The sequence below is a fragment of the Alosa pseudoharengus genome, unplaced genomic scaffold (genome assembly GCF_046254945.1).
Source record: "Alosa pseudoharengus isolate Yale_2024_CS ecotype anadromous, Long Island Sound unplaced genomic scaffold, YU_APseudo_1.1 YU_APseudo_1.1_scf_22, whole genome shotgun sequence".
Taxonomy (NCBI): Eukaryota; Metazoa; Chordata; class Actinopteri; order Clupeiformes; family Clupeidae; genus Alosa; species Alosa pseudoharengus.
Window position 1 is genome coordinate 28618225 of NW_027468680.1, and position 16961 is coordinate 28635185.

The window sequence follows — 16961 nt, forward strand, 5'->3', positions numbered from 1 at the left end:
ACTGACCACTTCAGCAGAGTAATTCACTTTTTAATTTTTCATCACAAATATAGTTAATCTAATAATTAATCATGGGTACCACAATGTTATCAAATGTATGGGTACAATACATGTTTGTTATGCTAAGTATGGCTTTATATATAAAATGCAAAAATAAAGAATGAAAAAGTGTACAAAAATAAATGAAAAACATGAAAAATAATGTCATCCTGTTTTCAGCTGAACCCACAATACACTTAAAAAGCAGGCAACTACATTTTTGAATGCCAATATATAAAGTACTAAATTCTTTCCTGAAAATGCAATTCAGTAATCTCACACTGTTGTATTCTAATGAAATGTTAATAAAGCTGACTCGTGTACTAAGGAAATGTTGATATTTTGGTCCCCCCAAAAGGCCTGTGTTCTGTTGCTTATTGTATAAAGCCATAACGAATGTAATGAATGAGACATATGGAGTCCAAAAATCCCTTTCCATCATGCATTTCAAAATGCACTAAATTAACAGCTTACTAACTAAACTTGCATCTTCAACAGTCCACTTAAGAAATATTTAACTTCATAGCATTACAGACCTGGAATGTTGAAACACTTTTCTATTCATTTGTAGGTCTGAACCATTGTAACTGTTTGATACATAATACATCAGCAAAACTAACAAACCATTATGATTCATAACCTTTTACGAGTGTCTTAGAGCAGCCCCTTGCCTTTGAGCAAAAAAAAATCATAAGTTGAGCAAGACAACCCAAAACATAAAGAGGGAGGACAAACTTGGGGTAATAGTTAGTCGTTCCCTCTTGGCCTTCATGTGAGGGTGCTGTGACACAGGGGGCAGAAATTGTGTCTGCTAATGTCCTGCTCCATGGCACAGTGCTTGCAAGTACTGCACATCCAAAACTGGTACTCGGAGATAATGCGCCCTGTCACGATGCAAGTAGGGAGCTTTCCATCCACCCTGAGAGAGAGAGAGCACATCATTAAATGTTAAAGTCCAACTTGTATTCTAAGAATAGAGACAAAAGTATGTCTGGCTCTTTTTATGTAAACCTGTTGCAAAAGCACTGTCCTACTCAGTAGGATTGCACACTGCTTTCAATATGCACAAGCTCCACAGTAAACACCACATGATGCCCCAATTTGCAATTTTATGAATTAAGCACAAAATATAAGATTCAATTTAACGTTTATAATAAAAGAGACCTCATGGACCGTCACATATCTGGCCATGTTTTCATTCCATATGAGAGAGGTCTTATACCCTTCAGAGATGCTGTCCAGCTCTGACTTGCGGTTGTCCTTGGGCGGGTACTTGGTAAAGATCTCCAGGGCCAGATCCTCGTAGCTCTGCCGCTGCTCGGGGCTCAAGCTCTCCAGGGACTCCAGCTTGATGAAGGCCCGAGAGCAAGTGCCAAACGCCCGATTGGCCGATGAGCAGATGGCCAGCAGCGAGTAGATCTCCACAGCAGGGATGATGTCCTCGTAGTCACGCAGGTGCAGGGCTAATGGACACAGTGATGAAACTGCGATTTAAAATGTGTCACTACTGTATAGTTGCTTTGCTTGATAACCCAAGTGAAATGCTCTCGAAGGCTGTTTTGTTGGTGATGTTGTTTTGCCCGCATAGGAAAGGAAATCCCCTATAGCACTAGGAATTTAATTTAACTCCTGTGTATCGTGCATTTGTCTAATGTTAGAACGTATGGTCAGAGTGTCAGATTTTTTCACACTTACACACTTATCTGACAAATTTTGTATGATGGCAAAACTGAACAGTATAGTCTACTAACAGCATCTGCATAGGCTCAACTCATTTTTCAATCTCAATCTCCCCAAAGTAACATGCACGGCTCATAAAGGCCAGCAACAGTAAGGAACATTTTCCATTGGTATGGTGCACACACATGCGCAGACAATAACGCAAGTAGCCGTCACACAGGTGGTCTGTCTGAAGCAGCATTTACATTTACGCGTCATGCCATGGCTGTCTGACACACACAGCCTAGGGCTTTAGACTGCACACCTTCTCCTGAGAAAGAAACGCAAGAAGAGAAAAGGAAACAAAAAGTCATCTCTGGTTTATTTTTTCTGCTAGCCAATGTCATGGAGGTCAGAGGTCACAGCACACACTAACACACTCGCACACATTGGCGAGCCTGCAATAGCATGACGTCTGGCGCGGTGATATACCGTTGCTTTTTCTGACCCCGGTCTGGGGCAGAGCCCTCTGAGCACGCTACTTTAAATTTCTACTGTCATCCTATCTCACTGGGTCTCTAGACACCTGGCAACGAGTGAATAACCCGTGTGACTCTAACCAGAACGGAGAGTGTAAGATTCAGTAGAGCATGAACCAAACTGACTCGGGGGGCGTTCAAGAGGTCAACAAACTGTGGCTTGGCGATACTTGACGTACCAACACAAATGTTTATGACCAGTTGGGCTATTTGTTGTTTCAGACATTCTTCTGTGCAACATAGCCCTGCCTCTACAGTATACTATTTCACAACTTGGTTAAGGTAGAGCTTGTCTGCTATGACACACTCGACGTCAACAAGGTGTCATTCCACCAGCTTGCTGTGGTTAACCAAATTGTCCAATTCAGTAATTGCAAATGGAGTGACCAAACATACTGTACAAAACAGAAACATGGCAAACCGACGTTGAGCCTGCTTTAAACTGACTTTGGCGGATCATGGGCACAGGCCAGACAGCAAGCACATTCACAGTGATGATGGAGCATCGAAATGAATCTCAAAAGGTCAACATGACATCCAAAGCAACCATGGTGGTTGACACTTGAATGCTGTTCAAACTCAGGGAGCAGTATTTGGTCAGAACACCGCAGCAGCACTACATTAACACAGGACTGTGTGCCTACACTCTGACCTTAAAACAGGCTGCAACTATGTGTAGAGTATTTCATAGAAGACTGGCGCACTGTCCTCTATCTACTCAACTGCTTCAGAGAGTCATGGATCCTATACTGTAAGTACAGAATTGTGCTCAGTCATTTGAACCTATCCCTTACAGCAACTCCAATGATTTACAAAGTGCCCAAAAGCTAGGCCTGTCATAATAATTATATTTTCTACTTATCGCACACTAAATTAAACTATCGACAATAACTTTTGCAGACCTTGATGTTGCCCGATTGTTGCATTTATAATTGCATCATTAGTTTTCAACATTTGTTGTACATTTTTGTTGTGATGTGATGTCCTAAATATGGTAACATAAAGGCCTGAGTGTACTTCAGCGGATATGGCCATGCCGAATGGTCATCCAGGCATGCTCTCTTAATAGTTTTCTCTCTACCCATTCATAACTGGTTTACGTCTCAATCTAAATAGCAATTGCTACATAGTTGAAAATTCTGTTGCTGGTAATCTAATTAGCTATAATTCGCTGATGTGTGAAATTAAAAAACCTCTCGTTATCAGCTAGTTTCCTGTAGGATGTATATGTGTCTCGAAAATATGTCTTGAAAACTTGCATACACACACATACATTTTCATAAATAGCCTGTACGTTTTCAATCTCTGAAGGGAACAAGGAAGCATGGCAATACAACATTCTTAAGTGAACTCACTTATCTGAAACATCATCACATCCAGTTTTCTGAGCTGGGAACAAAAAAAACTGCAGTTGCAGAGGCCTTGTGCCATTATTGTGCAACAACAAAATGCCTTGTGTCGCCTAGGTGATTTAGCGAAATTGTAGGCCTACTTCAGAATCGGGTGTGGCCCCTATACTCCGTCGTACGCCCATGTGTATTAACTTCGTAGGTGAAGAAATTTTGCAAAATCGATGTAAACCTTGGTCAATATAGTTCATATGTGGGAAATTACAGTATTCTAACATGTTGTGTGGAATGGACCACCCTGCTGTGTCCTTGTGTGACTGGCACCCCAGTCATGCGTGCGACGGTGGTCACTGACCATACCTGCGCTGGTGTCTACCTTTCACCATGCCATAGTTATGCTGACTTATCATGTGTCACGCCGTACAACCCCTCCCCTCTCCTTTCTCCCCTTCCCTCTCTCTCTCTCAACTCTCCCTCACTTGCCGATTCTCACTATGGTATAACACTACAGTATATAGTACCATACCATTGATATACTTATTGATATTAACCATTTTTGATTTATAGTAATACTAACCCACTCTATGGGCCCGTCCCAATCCTCCCCCCTTAAAACTTCCACTTGGTTTTGATTGCCCTCAACATTAAAGCCCCCTCGACAAGGGAAGTGGAGGTGAAGATCTTTCCCTATGAATTGGGACACCACTATATGCAAATTAGCGTAGCGAACGTGCTCACCTACGTCACGCGCAGCGCCGACGCATCTAGGTAGTAGCCTGCTACTATTTTCATTCAGGAACATGCCCGTTCCAGCGGTCATTGTTGTGTGGGCTGTGCTGGTTTATCTACGTCTGGTTAATCAACAAATATATTAGTGTTCATGTGAATGCCAGAACACACACCTTAAATATTGACGAAACTACCCAGATCAGAATCAGATATATAACGTTATTTGATGGGCAGACTCTCTCAAAGCACTTAGCAGATATCATGAACATCGTCAGAGAGCGTCGTGAGATATTTTCTAACATTAGTGTTCAAAACTCAACAGTCCATCAGATGTGCATCAAACTAACATATTCCAACATATTTCGAAATTTTAATATGCTTATTTGCGAAAATATATGAAAAATTTGGCCGGCTCGCTGAGCTCGCACGGTATCCTGGGTAATTTCATCTCCCACTTCGTTTTAAGCCTGCATCGGTCCTGGCTATATTTTGAGGGTTGATTTTAAGGGGAACATAGCACTTCCCCTTGCTCCCTAAAGTAATGGGACACCCTAGCCCTACACGTGCACGCGCAAAAACGAGGGTTAGGGCAAAAATCTAGGGGTAGGGGAGGTATTGGGAAGGCCCTAAATCTCTCTCTCTTCCTTCTTACCTCATTTGTGAGGTATACCATTACCAGTCATCAGCCATCCGTGTGTTTGGCCCTCATCTCACTAACCTCACCTGAAGTCCCATCCCTATGACTGCCCTATCATCGCCTATTACTGTCCCCCCTGCCCGGATTCCTGGCCTGCGCAGCCTAGTGACCCACTACTTGCCCTATGACAACTCCTAATCCCCCTGGACAATTAATTTCCTACACTGGACTATTTGAACTTTCTGACATTAAATAGGATTTATGCATTATCATACTGGATATGTATGTAACCATCCCACCTCTTTGTAACCTACACCTCAGGTGGCTTTAGACACCATGTTCTATTCTCTACACCTCTACAACTTCATTTATCATGTATACAGACCTTACTGTTCTGTACTGATCCTAGGCAGATGGGTCAGGCCCTTGAGTCGTGGATCTGCTCGAGGTTTCTTCCCATATGTATCTCCAATTCTAGGGAGTTTTTCCTTGCCCCTGTTACTCATGGGCCTTCACTGATTGTTTACCACTCTGTAAAGCGCCATGAGACATGTGTAATGTTTTGGCGCTCTATAAGGGATATTAAATAGAAATGGAAATTACCTGTCTTCATGGCAGAGTCTACATTTCCGTCATAGAGCTGCCTCTGTGCCAGCAGAAAGAAGTGATATGCTTCTGCACCTCGCCAGGCATTGTCCACAATGCGGTTATCTGTCGAGGATGCATCCTCCTCCAGAAGTCCAGCCAACGCTGATGTCGCCTGGTCAGGAAGTTACACCACATGTGAATTACCACTGGTGAAATTACATGCAGGCTTTAGCTAAAGCTGACAGCACATCGTTTTGTGGGACAAAATAAGGACATGGGCGGCCAGACTGTGCTCAAGAAATGGATATTTGAGGCGGTTATTTCAAACACCAGCTGGGCTTCTGTCTCCAAAATTACACTCATTAGTGTTGCTAATAATGTGATGCCCCGAGTGAAAAATCTTTCCTGCTGGACAAAGCTCAATTCCGTTGGTATCTATCTACACATTCAGTGACAGAGGGAAAGCTCTCTAAAGCTGACAGACACAGTGGAAAATCACCTCTGACTTCTTTCCTTTGGCCTTGCTTTGCTGTGAGGTCTTCATCTGCTCATGGTAATTTTCCACCAACAACGCTGCTAGTACGTACAGCTTCTTCACCCTCAGGGGCCTGGTTCTTTTCTTGGCCTCTTCATCAGCTATCTGTGGGTCGCAAATAGTAGTCAAATTTCTATTTCAATATGGTGACTAAGGTATGTTGTTATTTTGCACACCATAGGCATTCTCCCACATGCACACAGCGATGGAAGGAGGACTACCTTAAACATGAGCCTAGCAGCATCCAGGAAATGGTGAGCCTTCCGGTACAGCTCCACTGCTTCCAGTCTCTTATTTTTCTCCAAGAGGTGAGAGGCATACTTGGCCAAGAGAGGTCCAATCTCCTTCATGTTGTGATCCTTGGCCAGCTCAACTGCTTTGTTCCACTGAAAACCAGTTATATTGCATCAGATCTATGGCACGGACACAACGTAGCTTAGTCTATAAATAGTCCAAATACTAAAAATCCCAAACATGGTATGGCAAGTTATTTCTTAAGGCCTCTGATGTCATTTTACTCTTCTTTTTTGTTGTTGTTTTAATACGCCCAGGATAACAAAACATAACTCCTAAAACATTCCGATACTGAACACCAGCTAGTGACTAAGTACTGAATAAATAATGACTATATCACTGACACACAACATTTAGTAGAAATGCTTTAAGACAACATGGATATGTACAATCCTGCCAGCTACATTAAATCTGTAAAATTGAAAAGGAATCTCACCTGGTTCAGGTGTACACAGGCTTCCACTGCGGCCTTGGGCTGGCTGCATTTGAGGTAGGCATTCACAGCTTGCTCGCACATACCGACTGTTACAAACATCTGACCTATATCCTACAATATAACACAAACAACAAACAATCCATCATTTCATACAGAAGACCACAACATACAGGATATTACAGTAATGAGAACTGGGCCTCACTGGAAGCAGTTTGTGGTTCTCAGGAAGAGAGTTGGCTAATCTCTCCAGGCCGTCATAGTCCTCTAACATGTAGTAGCACTCTGCCAATCTCTCCTGATTTCGGCCCTGCAGATAGTACTGCACAGCATTTACCCTGTGGACAAACACAGCTGTGATGCTCATCTAAACACAACCATTCATGATGTTAGAAAACCATATATGAGCCATTAAAATTCAAGCTGTATATGGCACACTGGAACGGTAACAGTACTTAAGTTCAATTAAATTAACAATGCAGTTACCACTTCTGTCTGTCTGCAAAGTAGTCCCCAATGGCATTGTAGGCCTGCTCCAGCAGAGCATCATCAGCGTCACCAGAACCGGTCTTCAGAAGCTGCAGAACCCTGAACCAGTCTCCCAGCTTCATCCTCAGGCTGATGGCCAGGTCCCTTTAGAAACACACACATACCATTTCAGCAGATATTACCCAAATGACGCATGTAATACCATGACAACCCACTGAGAATACAGAACAGAACTCCTGTCACCTGCGGTCCATATCCAGGTACATCCTCTCGGCCTCTTCAAACCGGCCAAAGTAGGCCACCACCTCAGCCTGCTTCATTGATTCACTTTGCAGGTTGCCGAGGCGTTTCACAAACTCAATGCCCTGATAGTCTTTGCAGCGGACGAATGCCTGCTCGGCAGTCTTTAGATCCAGCTTCTGAAGGGCTGCCTCAGCAAGCAGACGCCTATGGACAGAATTCAATGAAAGACTTGAATAGACCTGCATTGTTAGTACTAAAACATTTTCACAGGCAGCTACAAAGCATAAGGCACATTCAGCATTTTTGATACTTCCACTGCTATAGACATATCTAGAGCCAGTTAAAGGTAAAAATGTTAAATTTGAATTTTCTTAACAATAATGGATGTACAAAGTACAATCGTTATGTGGCCTATAACTGAATGCTATGGAGCTGTACATCTTCACTCATGAAAATCTCAGGTGGACATGAACACGCTGTGAAGTCCTGTTTACACCCACAGAAAATTTGATGTGAAGGGATGGTGGTTTTCGTATGACCTTCGCTGCCTCTGCTGTTGGGAAACTAGGCCTGGCCATCTCATGAAGAACTCACGAAACATGCAAGAGTGCGTCACAAATCAAATTTGTTTTACTTAGCCTTTCCAAGGCACACTAAGGCCATTTCATGTTTTCACAGCTGACTGAGAATGACCCTCAGATCTCCACTCCTCAGGTTGGGATCCTTGGGTTGCCCCAGAACCTTGGTCTGAGTCATAAAAGATCTCTTTCTCACTGAGAGCTCGAAGCAAACTCTGAAATCACAGAAATGAGGGAGGCATCTGGGTCTCACTCTGGCTTCTTGACATTTGCACTTTCAATGCGTGACTGCCACTCGCATTCCTTGAGTTCTCCCTTAACAATCCAAATTCCTACCTCTCCATTACACAGAGCAGCTCAGATGAAAAAAGAAAAAGAACTTCTGCATTTGCGCAAATACACACTCCAGAGACATCACGTTTTCAAGAACCTGGTGATGAGCTGGACAGTTGAAATACAGCAATAGATACTGAGATAGGTACGACATTAAAAACTAGCATTTCAATAAAGTCACCTATCTTACAAACATAATTCTATTTTGATGTGGATAACAGAAATATTGTCAGTTTGCCATGTCATCTAAAACAAAATGCAAAAATGTTCTCTAACATATGACACTTTGATTAAACCCTAAAATGTTCTCTGTTTTTTTTTTTTTTTCCTCAGCCACACAACCATGATTCCCCCCAACTTTGCTCAGTTTGGCTTCAACTCCAATAGACTCAGCGAAAGACCTTGAGCATTTTTCAGAGACTCCCAAATTCCTTAATGTGCTGTGAAAACTGACATGGGTAGCCCAAGTCCTCTTTAAGCCAATATCAATCAGCCCGACGCCACCAAAACACCATTGTAAATCTCCAAGGTCCTGTCAAGCTAATGCACATCTTTCCTACTGCTGCCCCTGGCCTTGGAGATGATTGAGTGACTTTTGTAGAAAAGACAATTTCTTTCACAGTTTAACAAAAAAAAACAGCTCTCAGCAACCAACTGTGATGAGAGTAAGGTATTTCAAAGCCATTACTTATGAAGCAATGACTTCAGCCACATCTTGAACCCACGGTCACATCCAAAGGTACTTTCACATTGGTTTATGCAACACCTCCCATGATGTCGCACCAGAGGGTCTCTCCTACGTAGGGAACCAGACCTTACTGCACAGACCATAAACATCATGCTAAACTGCTACGTCAGTCTGAGGTTGCTTGCCGTGAATGCATCATTGCCTTCCCCTCACCGCCCACCCCATACGTAGACAAACTACTAGACAAAGTGGTCAGGGTATGCACACTGGGAAGGACAGAGCCTTCCTAACCATAGCCTGCATTTCAATTTCACCTGAGATAGAGTGTGTCTCATTGTATAGCCCATAGATTGAAGGACAGCTTGTTATTTATGATATGCACCTAAGTCTACTGACAGAATACTTGAGAATGTAGGAGGATATAACAATTTGTCAACAGATACCGCATAGTAGACGAGTCATAGGAACCAGAAGAGAAAAAGTGAATGGCTTTACTGTAAGACATACCAAAGTCTGGGATGTGGGTTGTCCTCAATAAACTGGGAGGCATCTTCAATTCCCACTTTCTCTATCAGCGCTCGGCTGTCTCTGAGCGACCGGATCTCAAAATTTATTAGATAATCTTTGTTTGGTCGCTCAGGATCCTGAAAGGGTGGGGAGCAGACAGCAGTAATGAGTCAGTTGTAGAATTCAAATTTAGCGCAAATTCTACAAAACTGACCGATTATTTGATTAACTGTAGTTTGGTTTTGGCTTTGTTCTGATGATCTGATGCCAAGGAACAGTAAACAAAGCCGTTATTTCAGCATACAATTCCAATAAACATTAGAATGTGGAGACAATTTTACCTTCATAATTTCATCTAGAAGAACAGACTTGATTTCCAGGTCTTCAAAGTTGCATATGTATCCAGATGTTTGAATTGGCTCCTTTAAATGACATGAAAAAGGCCATTGGGGGGGGGGGGGGGGGGGGATTTTGAATCGGGGGTGGGGGGGGGGGGGTGATTTTGAATGGATTTTGGTAATGCAGAGTAAACATATAACATTCTTTTACAGATAAATACAGCCATTCAGCCATTCAGTAGTGTGCTGTCCATCTGCACAGTATTTACAATGAGTTAATAAGTTCACTGCACATGAACAACAGTACTTGGCAATAAACAGAAATTATTCTGATAAGATAGCAGAGTTTATTTTCAAGAGCAGGGAGGAGTGGCTTCATCAAGAACATACAAGGAGCATTCACCTCAGGGTCCAGGTTCCTAAACACATACATCCTAGTCTTCTCCATCATGGCAAAAAGGTCTGGGTTATCATTGGCCCACTTCATGTCCCAAACGTCCTTGCGCTCAAACTTGGATGGATCTCCCGCTGCTGCTGTTGCCTGCTCACCCGCTAAGCCATCCCCTGAAGATGACCGCGACTCCAGGTCAAGGAATGTCAACACTCCCGCAATGTCGATTATGGCCAGACGACTAGGGACAAGAATGGGGAAGATTACTGTAAGTATACAAACTTCTCACTATCCATCGCTGCACTATTTGCATAACAGAATATGGCATTTTCCTTTAAATAATTGTGTCATGTTTGTAGGCATAATATCGTGAGGTCTCTAACCTGGAATTACAGTTGAGGGAGAGCTGATATGCCCTGTAGTTCAGAGTGTATTTTTGCAGAAGTCCGACATTGGGAAGGGAATACCTCTGAATAAGGCCGGATTCCCGACCCTGGCAGGATAATAGTCACCAAACCACAGTTTCAGTCTATGCAACTTGCAGTAATAAATGTGCTCATTAGATTTCTCAAAGAGTATGAGGAAAGTTACGTACCACAATCAGTGTTTTATCTGTGGCTGTGATGCAGCAGATGGGGTCTCTCGTTGCCTTAGAAATTAAAGGCTGAAAGTCAGTAAACTGCATTTACACCATACAAGTACGTTGTATAACTCATTCATGGCTTTAGCTATAGCAAAATAACATCAGTAATTAAGTAAACTTTTATGATAAGTGTGAACTTTTGGAGACTAATTCACACAGGGAAGATACTGATAACTGATAACCCAACACCTTACAACCAGGGAGGAACCCACTCCCCATTATAACATGACTGTATATGAAACAAACAAGCTGTACTCACAGCAAAGGCTTTGGCAAAGTCAAAGGTGCCATCTGTAATCCCTGTTGGAGCGTCATCAATATGATATACCCTGTAAGAGTGGGTGGGTCGGACAAGAGGAAGGGATGGAGACAGGAAGAGAGGGAGGAGGAAGGGGAAGAGAAGAGAAGGAGGCAGATCAAACGGGGAGAAAGGCAGACTGGTACAATTTGTACTTTCCCCCTCGGGTTTATGTACAAGGGGAGACCTGGCGGGACACCTGGTCCCAAACCAGAGCTGACTGTCTGGGTTTCTATTGCTTGTCCTGTGTTTGTACACACCCATGAATGGACCTTTTCTCCCAAGATAGACAGAGTCAACAAACACACTCTCACACCGGCTTGACAGACTAACATGGGTTTGTCTAGAGAGCATTTATGATGAAGCATCTCCCCCTCCTATAAAGACCATAAACTTAAAATGTACCTGCATCTACACATGGCAGGGGCATGTTAGGTCAAAATCCTCCTGGTTGTGTCATGTGGCAGCTTCCACCACTTACCTCTCTCTTCCCTCTTTCCTGGTCTTGGCAACTTGATTGATCTCTAAGGCTGTGAGTTTCTTAGCAACACGATACTGCCAGGTGTAGAAGGCTTCCTTAGACGCAGCGATCACATGCGTTTTCGTCATGGTGACAAACAGTGGATCTGTGAGTGAAACATTTCACAGAATTCAGGAGTCGACAACTTGAAATGAAAAACCATAAAAATTATATTATGCAAGACATATCTACAAGCAGAACTTACTAAACAACAGAGAGCTTAGACATTTATACACTAGATGCACCAAACATTTCAGAAACATCTAGCCAAACCTACCATCCCAATGGCAGTATGCAGTGGAATATCAGAACATACAATCATAATTTAGATAATGAACAATAAAATTGTGCACTTTTTAAGAGCTCTGCGCAAACATGGTGAATCTCAGAGAAATGTACAGTATATCCACCAGAGGATGAAAGGTGCCCTGTCATGTATCAACTGCCGTCTTTGGCAGACGTGTCTGTGGCAGCACAAATCTGCATTATCACACAGGGAAGGAATTTTGCGGAATGCCTATGAACCAGGAAGATGCTCAGTGGCTCTGTTTGCTATAGGTCAGTGAAAGGCCTTTTTGTTGCTGAGTTGCACTTTTGTGGCCATAGCCAACCTTTGATAACCCACTCAAACAGACTAACCAGAGAGAAGCCTCTGCTACCAGTCCATCTACAAGCCCTACAGTTAAGAATCTCACACTGCTGGATAAAAAACTAACAAATAAGGATTGGCTTTTAGACGTTAGAGGTCAAGTTTGTTTGTTGTATTAAAACTTAAAGGACTGATTTTTGGGGTTACTCACCAATATCGATGTACTTGGAGTCCAAAGGAGTCCCGATAGAATTACAAAGGACCAACACATACTGAAATACAAACAAGAAATTGGACATTCCAAACAACTAGTCAATACATACATGCCTCAAACAATCATATGGAGTAAACAACAACTGTATTACAAATCAACCCAGAACATGAAATGACTGCATGATGTTATTTACCGTCGCATTGCCTGATTCTGGTTCTGCATCCTCCTAATGGTGGATTTGAGAAAAAAAAGACAAATGTTGAACTACATACAAGATGCATTTCACTAGTAGACAGTGCTATGAAACATATTTCACTACGAGCTTTTGGTAAAATATGCCTGCCCTTGGATGCTGGAACCAGTAATTTTCAAGTACAAGCGATAAGTTGCCACACAAGCCTCACAATTACACCAGAAGTACTGATGGTGCTTTCTAAACGTATTTGTGGGTGTCACTGTTTAACACACGCCATATTCTTATTCTCCCTGCAGGAATACAACTACTAACCTTGCCATTGCTAGTTCCTTGCCCTACTGAAGAAGAAACTGGACCTTTCTTCATTGCATTCTGATAACCCTTCAACTTTTCTCTTTCCCTCTCAATGTCTGGCAGGAATCCAGGTGCAGAAACTAAAAGAGCCTGCTTACATAACCACACACTTCAAAGCATGCATCTCTCTTACAACTTTACACCTCAATAATTAACACCAGCAAAGCTCTAAAGCATTCTATTGGTCTATTGATTTGCATGGCTTACCTGTGGCTGGTTGTCATCTGCCTTGGTGGCAAGGATACAGAAGTCCCCACAGGTAGTGATGGACATGAGACTCTTCACATACTTCACAAACTTTTCATTGTTCTTGGTGTCCCAGAAAACCACGCTGTATTCTAAACGATCTGGCCTTGTGTAGGCATACACAACTGTGTTGGAACAGTAACCCCACTACAAACAAAATATGGGGGGAAAGATACAACAACAGATTAATAGTTAAGAATTTCCCCACAAAAAACACTCCCAACATGGTTAATACATGTTTTAACAAAGTTAAGTATCAGCAAATTAGGTCTATTCATATACAGATTATTATTGTCATGGTGTTGGGAATGGAAGGCTCTCTAGAATAACAGTTTTCATACAGGCTAAAGAAGTTAACTAGCTTTAACTAATTCTATACTGATTAAATGGACTCATGCTTCTATTCTCTGACCTAAGTGGAGGTACACATCTGTCCATTTTAACTAGCCACTTAAATGCAAATACATTCCTAATGCTAAATCTCTGTGGTTTTCAAGCTACCATAAACATTTTTAAAAATATTGTAAAATATCAATTAGTCCATGTTTTTGCAGGTATTACAGTATATTTATTGTTGACCTTGTAATCAGGTCTGATGTTTGCAAAGTAAATAAAGGAGTCAACGGCCAATCCAATACGCAATCCTCCACCTTCCCAGGATACCGCCGTCATCTGTTTCCCAGGGACTTTCAGTGTACGCAAATGCTTCAAATGGCACAAGAAATACATAGTCATTGATCAATGCAGCTGATGACCTTTCAAAATGTAGCCTAAATATGTAATTATGTTTTTGTGGTGAGACTTGCATGCTCTAACCTCTCCAAAAGGAGTGTAGAACTGGACTGTGTTTACTTCTTTATCCAAGGAGATGTTCTTCTGACATCCAGCCACAGCAAGCACGCTGCCATAGTGGTTCCACTGGATACTGGCCACATTCATTTGAGTATCAAGCAGGACTGGATCTGAACCCAAAGGTTGAGGGTAAGTAACAGTATTTCCACATAAAAACAGCTGCTGGTAGTTCCCTACAGAGTATATTATGTAGACTTAACAGCAGTCCCAAATTTGCTTACTTTCATCATTCTCATAGCGCATTATCTGTCCTCTTCCATTGTCGAAGATGACAGCAAGACATGGACAATCAGGCTCAATGTAACCCTCTGTTCCAGGATACCAGTGAATGCCTGCTATGCTGATGGCTCCAGTGACATTTATTAAACAGCTGATAGTCATTTTTACCTTTGATGTAAACCACAGAGAATGATGGTAAACTACAGAAAATGTCACCTTAACAAAAGGGTATTTTTACATTTCATTCTGTGACAGTACTCACAATGAAGTTCCCCTGGTTATCAAATATGTGTATTTCTCCATTGGCCATCCCAAACAGGAGGATCTTGCTGTCGGGAGACCAGGCCACATGTGCCAGCTGGATTCCCTTTAGCTCTTTTCCCCATATTCTGTTACCTGTTGAAAAACAACAACCTATCATCAGCAGTTTGCCTAGCAATGATGTTGATTCATTCATCATTGATTCATTATGTATTATTATTATAAGATCTCAATAGTCTGCCTGTGGTAGACAAGCTGTATGTTTTCTTCCTGCCCCTTCTCATTCCAAGCTCGGCTTAGTATCACATATTTTATCTACATTTACACAGCTCCAACAGAATTTTGTTGTATCGCATACAAAGACAATAAAGATCTATCTATATTACAAGAAATTACATTGTCCCCGGGCAACTTGGGGTGAAGTGCCTTGCTCAAGGGCACAACGGTGGAAGCCGGGAATTGAACCCACAGCTTTCTGACTACTGCATACTAACTCAGGTCCTTAATCATACGCTACCATCTATCTAGCTATTCATGATGATCAAAGTAGTACAAGACGATTCTGATCAGATTTGGATTTTAAAAGGATGTTAGCCGAGGTTTTTCCAAAAGAGCTGAGAATGCCAACATGAATTAGCTGGACTGATCAAGTGAAAACAAAACAGGGCTAACTCACCATCCACTGACCCCACAATGACTGCCCCATCCTCGTACACAATGCAGATCTTCTGGCCATCGGCATTCCAGCTCATACTCCGTACTACAGATTTGTTCCTGTTGTTTATCATCTCCTCATACCAAGAGCCTGATTGTGTAAAGAAAAGTACAAAACCAAATCAAGTCTAAGTGGCAGAGGTACTCAAATGCAGCTGACTATTTTGGTTGATAAAAATGTAAAACCTTTGTACAGCATCCAAACAATGATAAGGCCATTCTGGTCACTGGTTGTTAGTTTCTGGTACTGTTCATTCCATGTCACAACTTGCACAGCACCTGTCAGAAAAGTATATTTAAACAGAAATGAACCTGCTGAGCACAGAAATGCATGAGCCTGATGAACAGCAGAATCACTGTTTTCCGTAAAGTTCTTACCACTATGTCCTTCAAGAGTCTGATTCATTGAGAGGTTACTGGGTGCAGCAAGTCCTTTTAATTTGGCATCATCTACGGACAACAGATGATGGGAGGAGGGAAATAATTAACTTTTTGCCATAGACAAAAAAGCTCCGATTTGAGAATAACAACAGATAGTAAAGGATCCTTATACCTGTTTGAGTTTCCAGTTTCAGAACTTTAAGAAGTCCTTCTTCGCCACCACATGCAATGAAACCCTGATCTTTGTTCCAGGACACACATTTCAACCGTATGCTGTTCGGAATAGCAATCTGACGGGAGAGAAAGGGTGGCTATTTATTAGTAGGCTACTTTTCGAAAAACTTATTGGGACGAAGAAAAAACGTTTTATTATGTCAAAGGCCAACTTTAGGTTGCAGAGCAGTAATTATTAATGTTAACTTACGTAAATGAATCTAAAACGCAGTTAGACGCATAAACAGTAGCCTAAGTACAATACATTTGGATAAATTATAAATTTACTTGACTGTGTTAATATAAAACTTACGAACGTCAACATTTAGAAGCCTAGCCTATTTTTTTTTTTATCAGATTGACTAACGTTAACGTTACAGCTATTTACAGCAACAATAAGAAGGGGTTTTGGATAAACATCTTACCTTCTTGCTTAGGTAAATAAACATTCTTGCAAATTATCTGCCAGGCACGTAACTGATGTTGATGTTAAAGAGAAGCATTAGCCAACGGCGAACAAATAACTAACGTTGACGTTAATTTTGGCCAATGTTTACGAAATCAACCTATTGATCTGTCGCTTGGTGAATTAACTTCAAGTTGCCCGTCTTACTTGTTTACCTATGCTAAGCTAACTGTTTATGTTTCCCATTAGCCTCTAAATACACTGTACCATATGAAACTGGGAAGATATGAAATTCTATTAGCATAAAGCGACAGATAACGCATTTTATTTACATCCTCAGGACAGAGCATCATCCACGGCTAAGCTAACGTTAGCACACTTCAAGAGTTTAGCTCCGTTTCCAGGTAACCAAAAACCGGATGACGTTTGAAAACTTCCGTTTGTGTACCTGGGAAATGTAGTCTTTGGTGCAAGTAGTTTCTTCAG

The 16961-nt window shown here is 41.8% G+C and overlaps 1 protein-coding gene across 1 annotated transcript; it reads right to left on the minus strand.

Moving 5' to 3' along the window:
* Nucleotides 1-38: 38 nt before the first annotated feature.
* On the minus strand, nucleotides 39-16841 carry wdr35 (WD repeat domain 35). Its single transcript, XM_076299592.1, has 28 exons — nucleotides 16495-16841; nucleotides 16029-16146; nucleotides 15854-15925; nucleotides 15662-15754; nucleotides 15438-15566; nucleotides 14763-14896; nucleotides 14503-14668; nucleotides 14246-14391; nucleotides 14009-14134; nucleotides 13391-13576; nucleotides 12827-12859; nucleotides 12631-12691; nucleotides 11792-11936; nucleotides 11272-11341; nucleotides 10965-11018; nucleotides 10753-10862; nucleotides 10382-10610; nucleotides 9982-10062; nucleotides 9641-9777; nucleotides 7535-7738; nucleotides 7289-7435; nucleotides 7008-7140; nucleotides 6806-6916; nucleotides 6297-6461; nucleotides 6040-6180; nucleotides 5556-5712; nucleotides 1262-1502; nucleotides 39-958 (listed from the first exon to the last, which is right to left on the minus strand). Exons 1-28 carry the CDS (start codon nucleotides 16516-16518, stop codon nucleotides 808-810), a joined length of 3564 nt encoding a protein of 1187 aa, XP_076155707.1. The 5' UTR covers nucleotides 16519-16841; the 3' UTR covers nucleotides 39-807.
* Nucleotides 16842-16961: the final 120 nt, after the last annotated feature.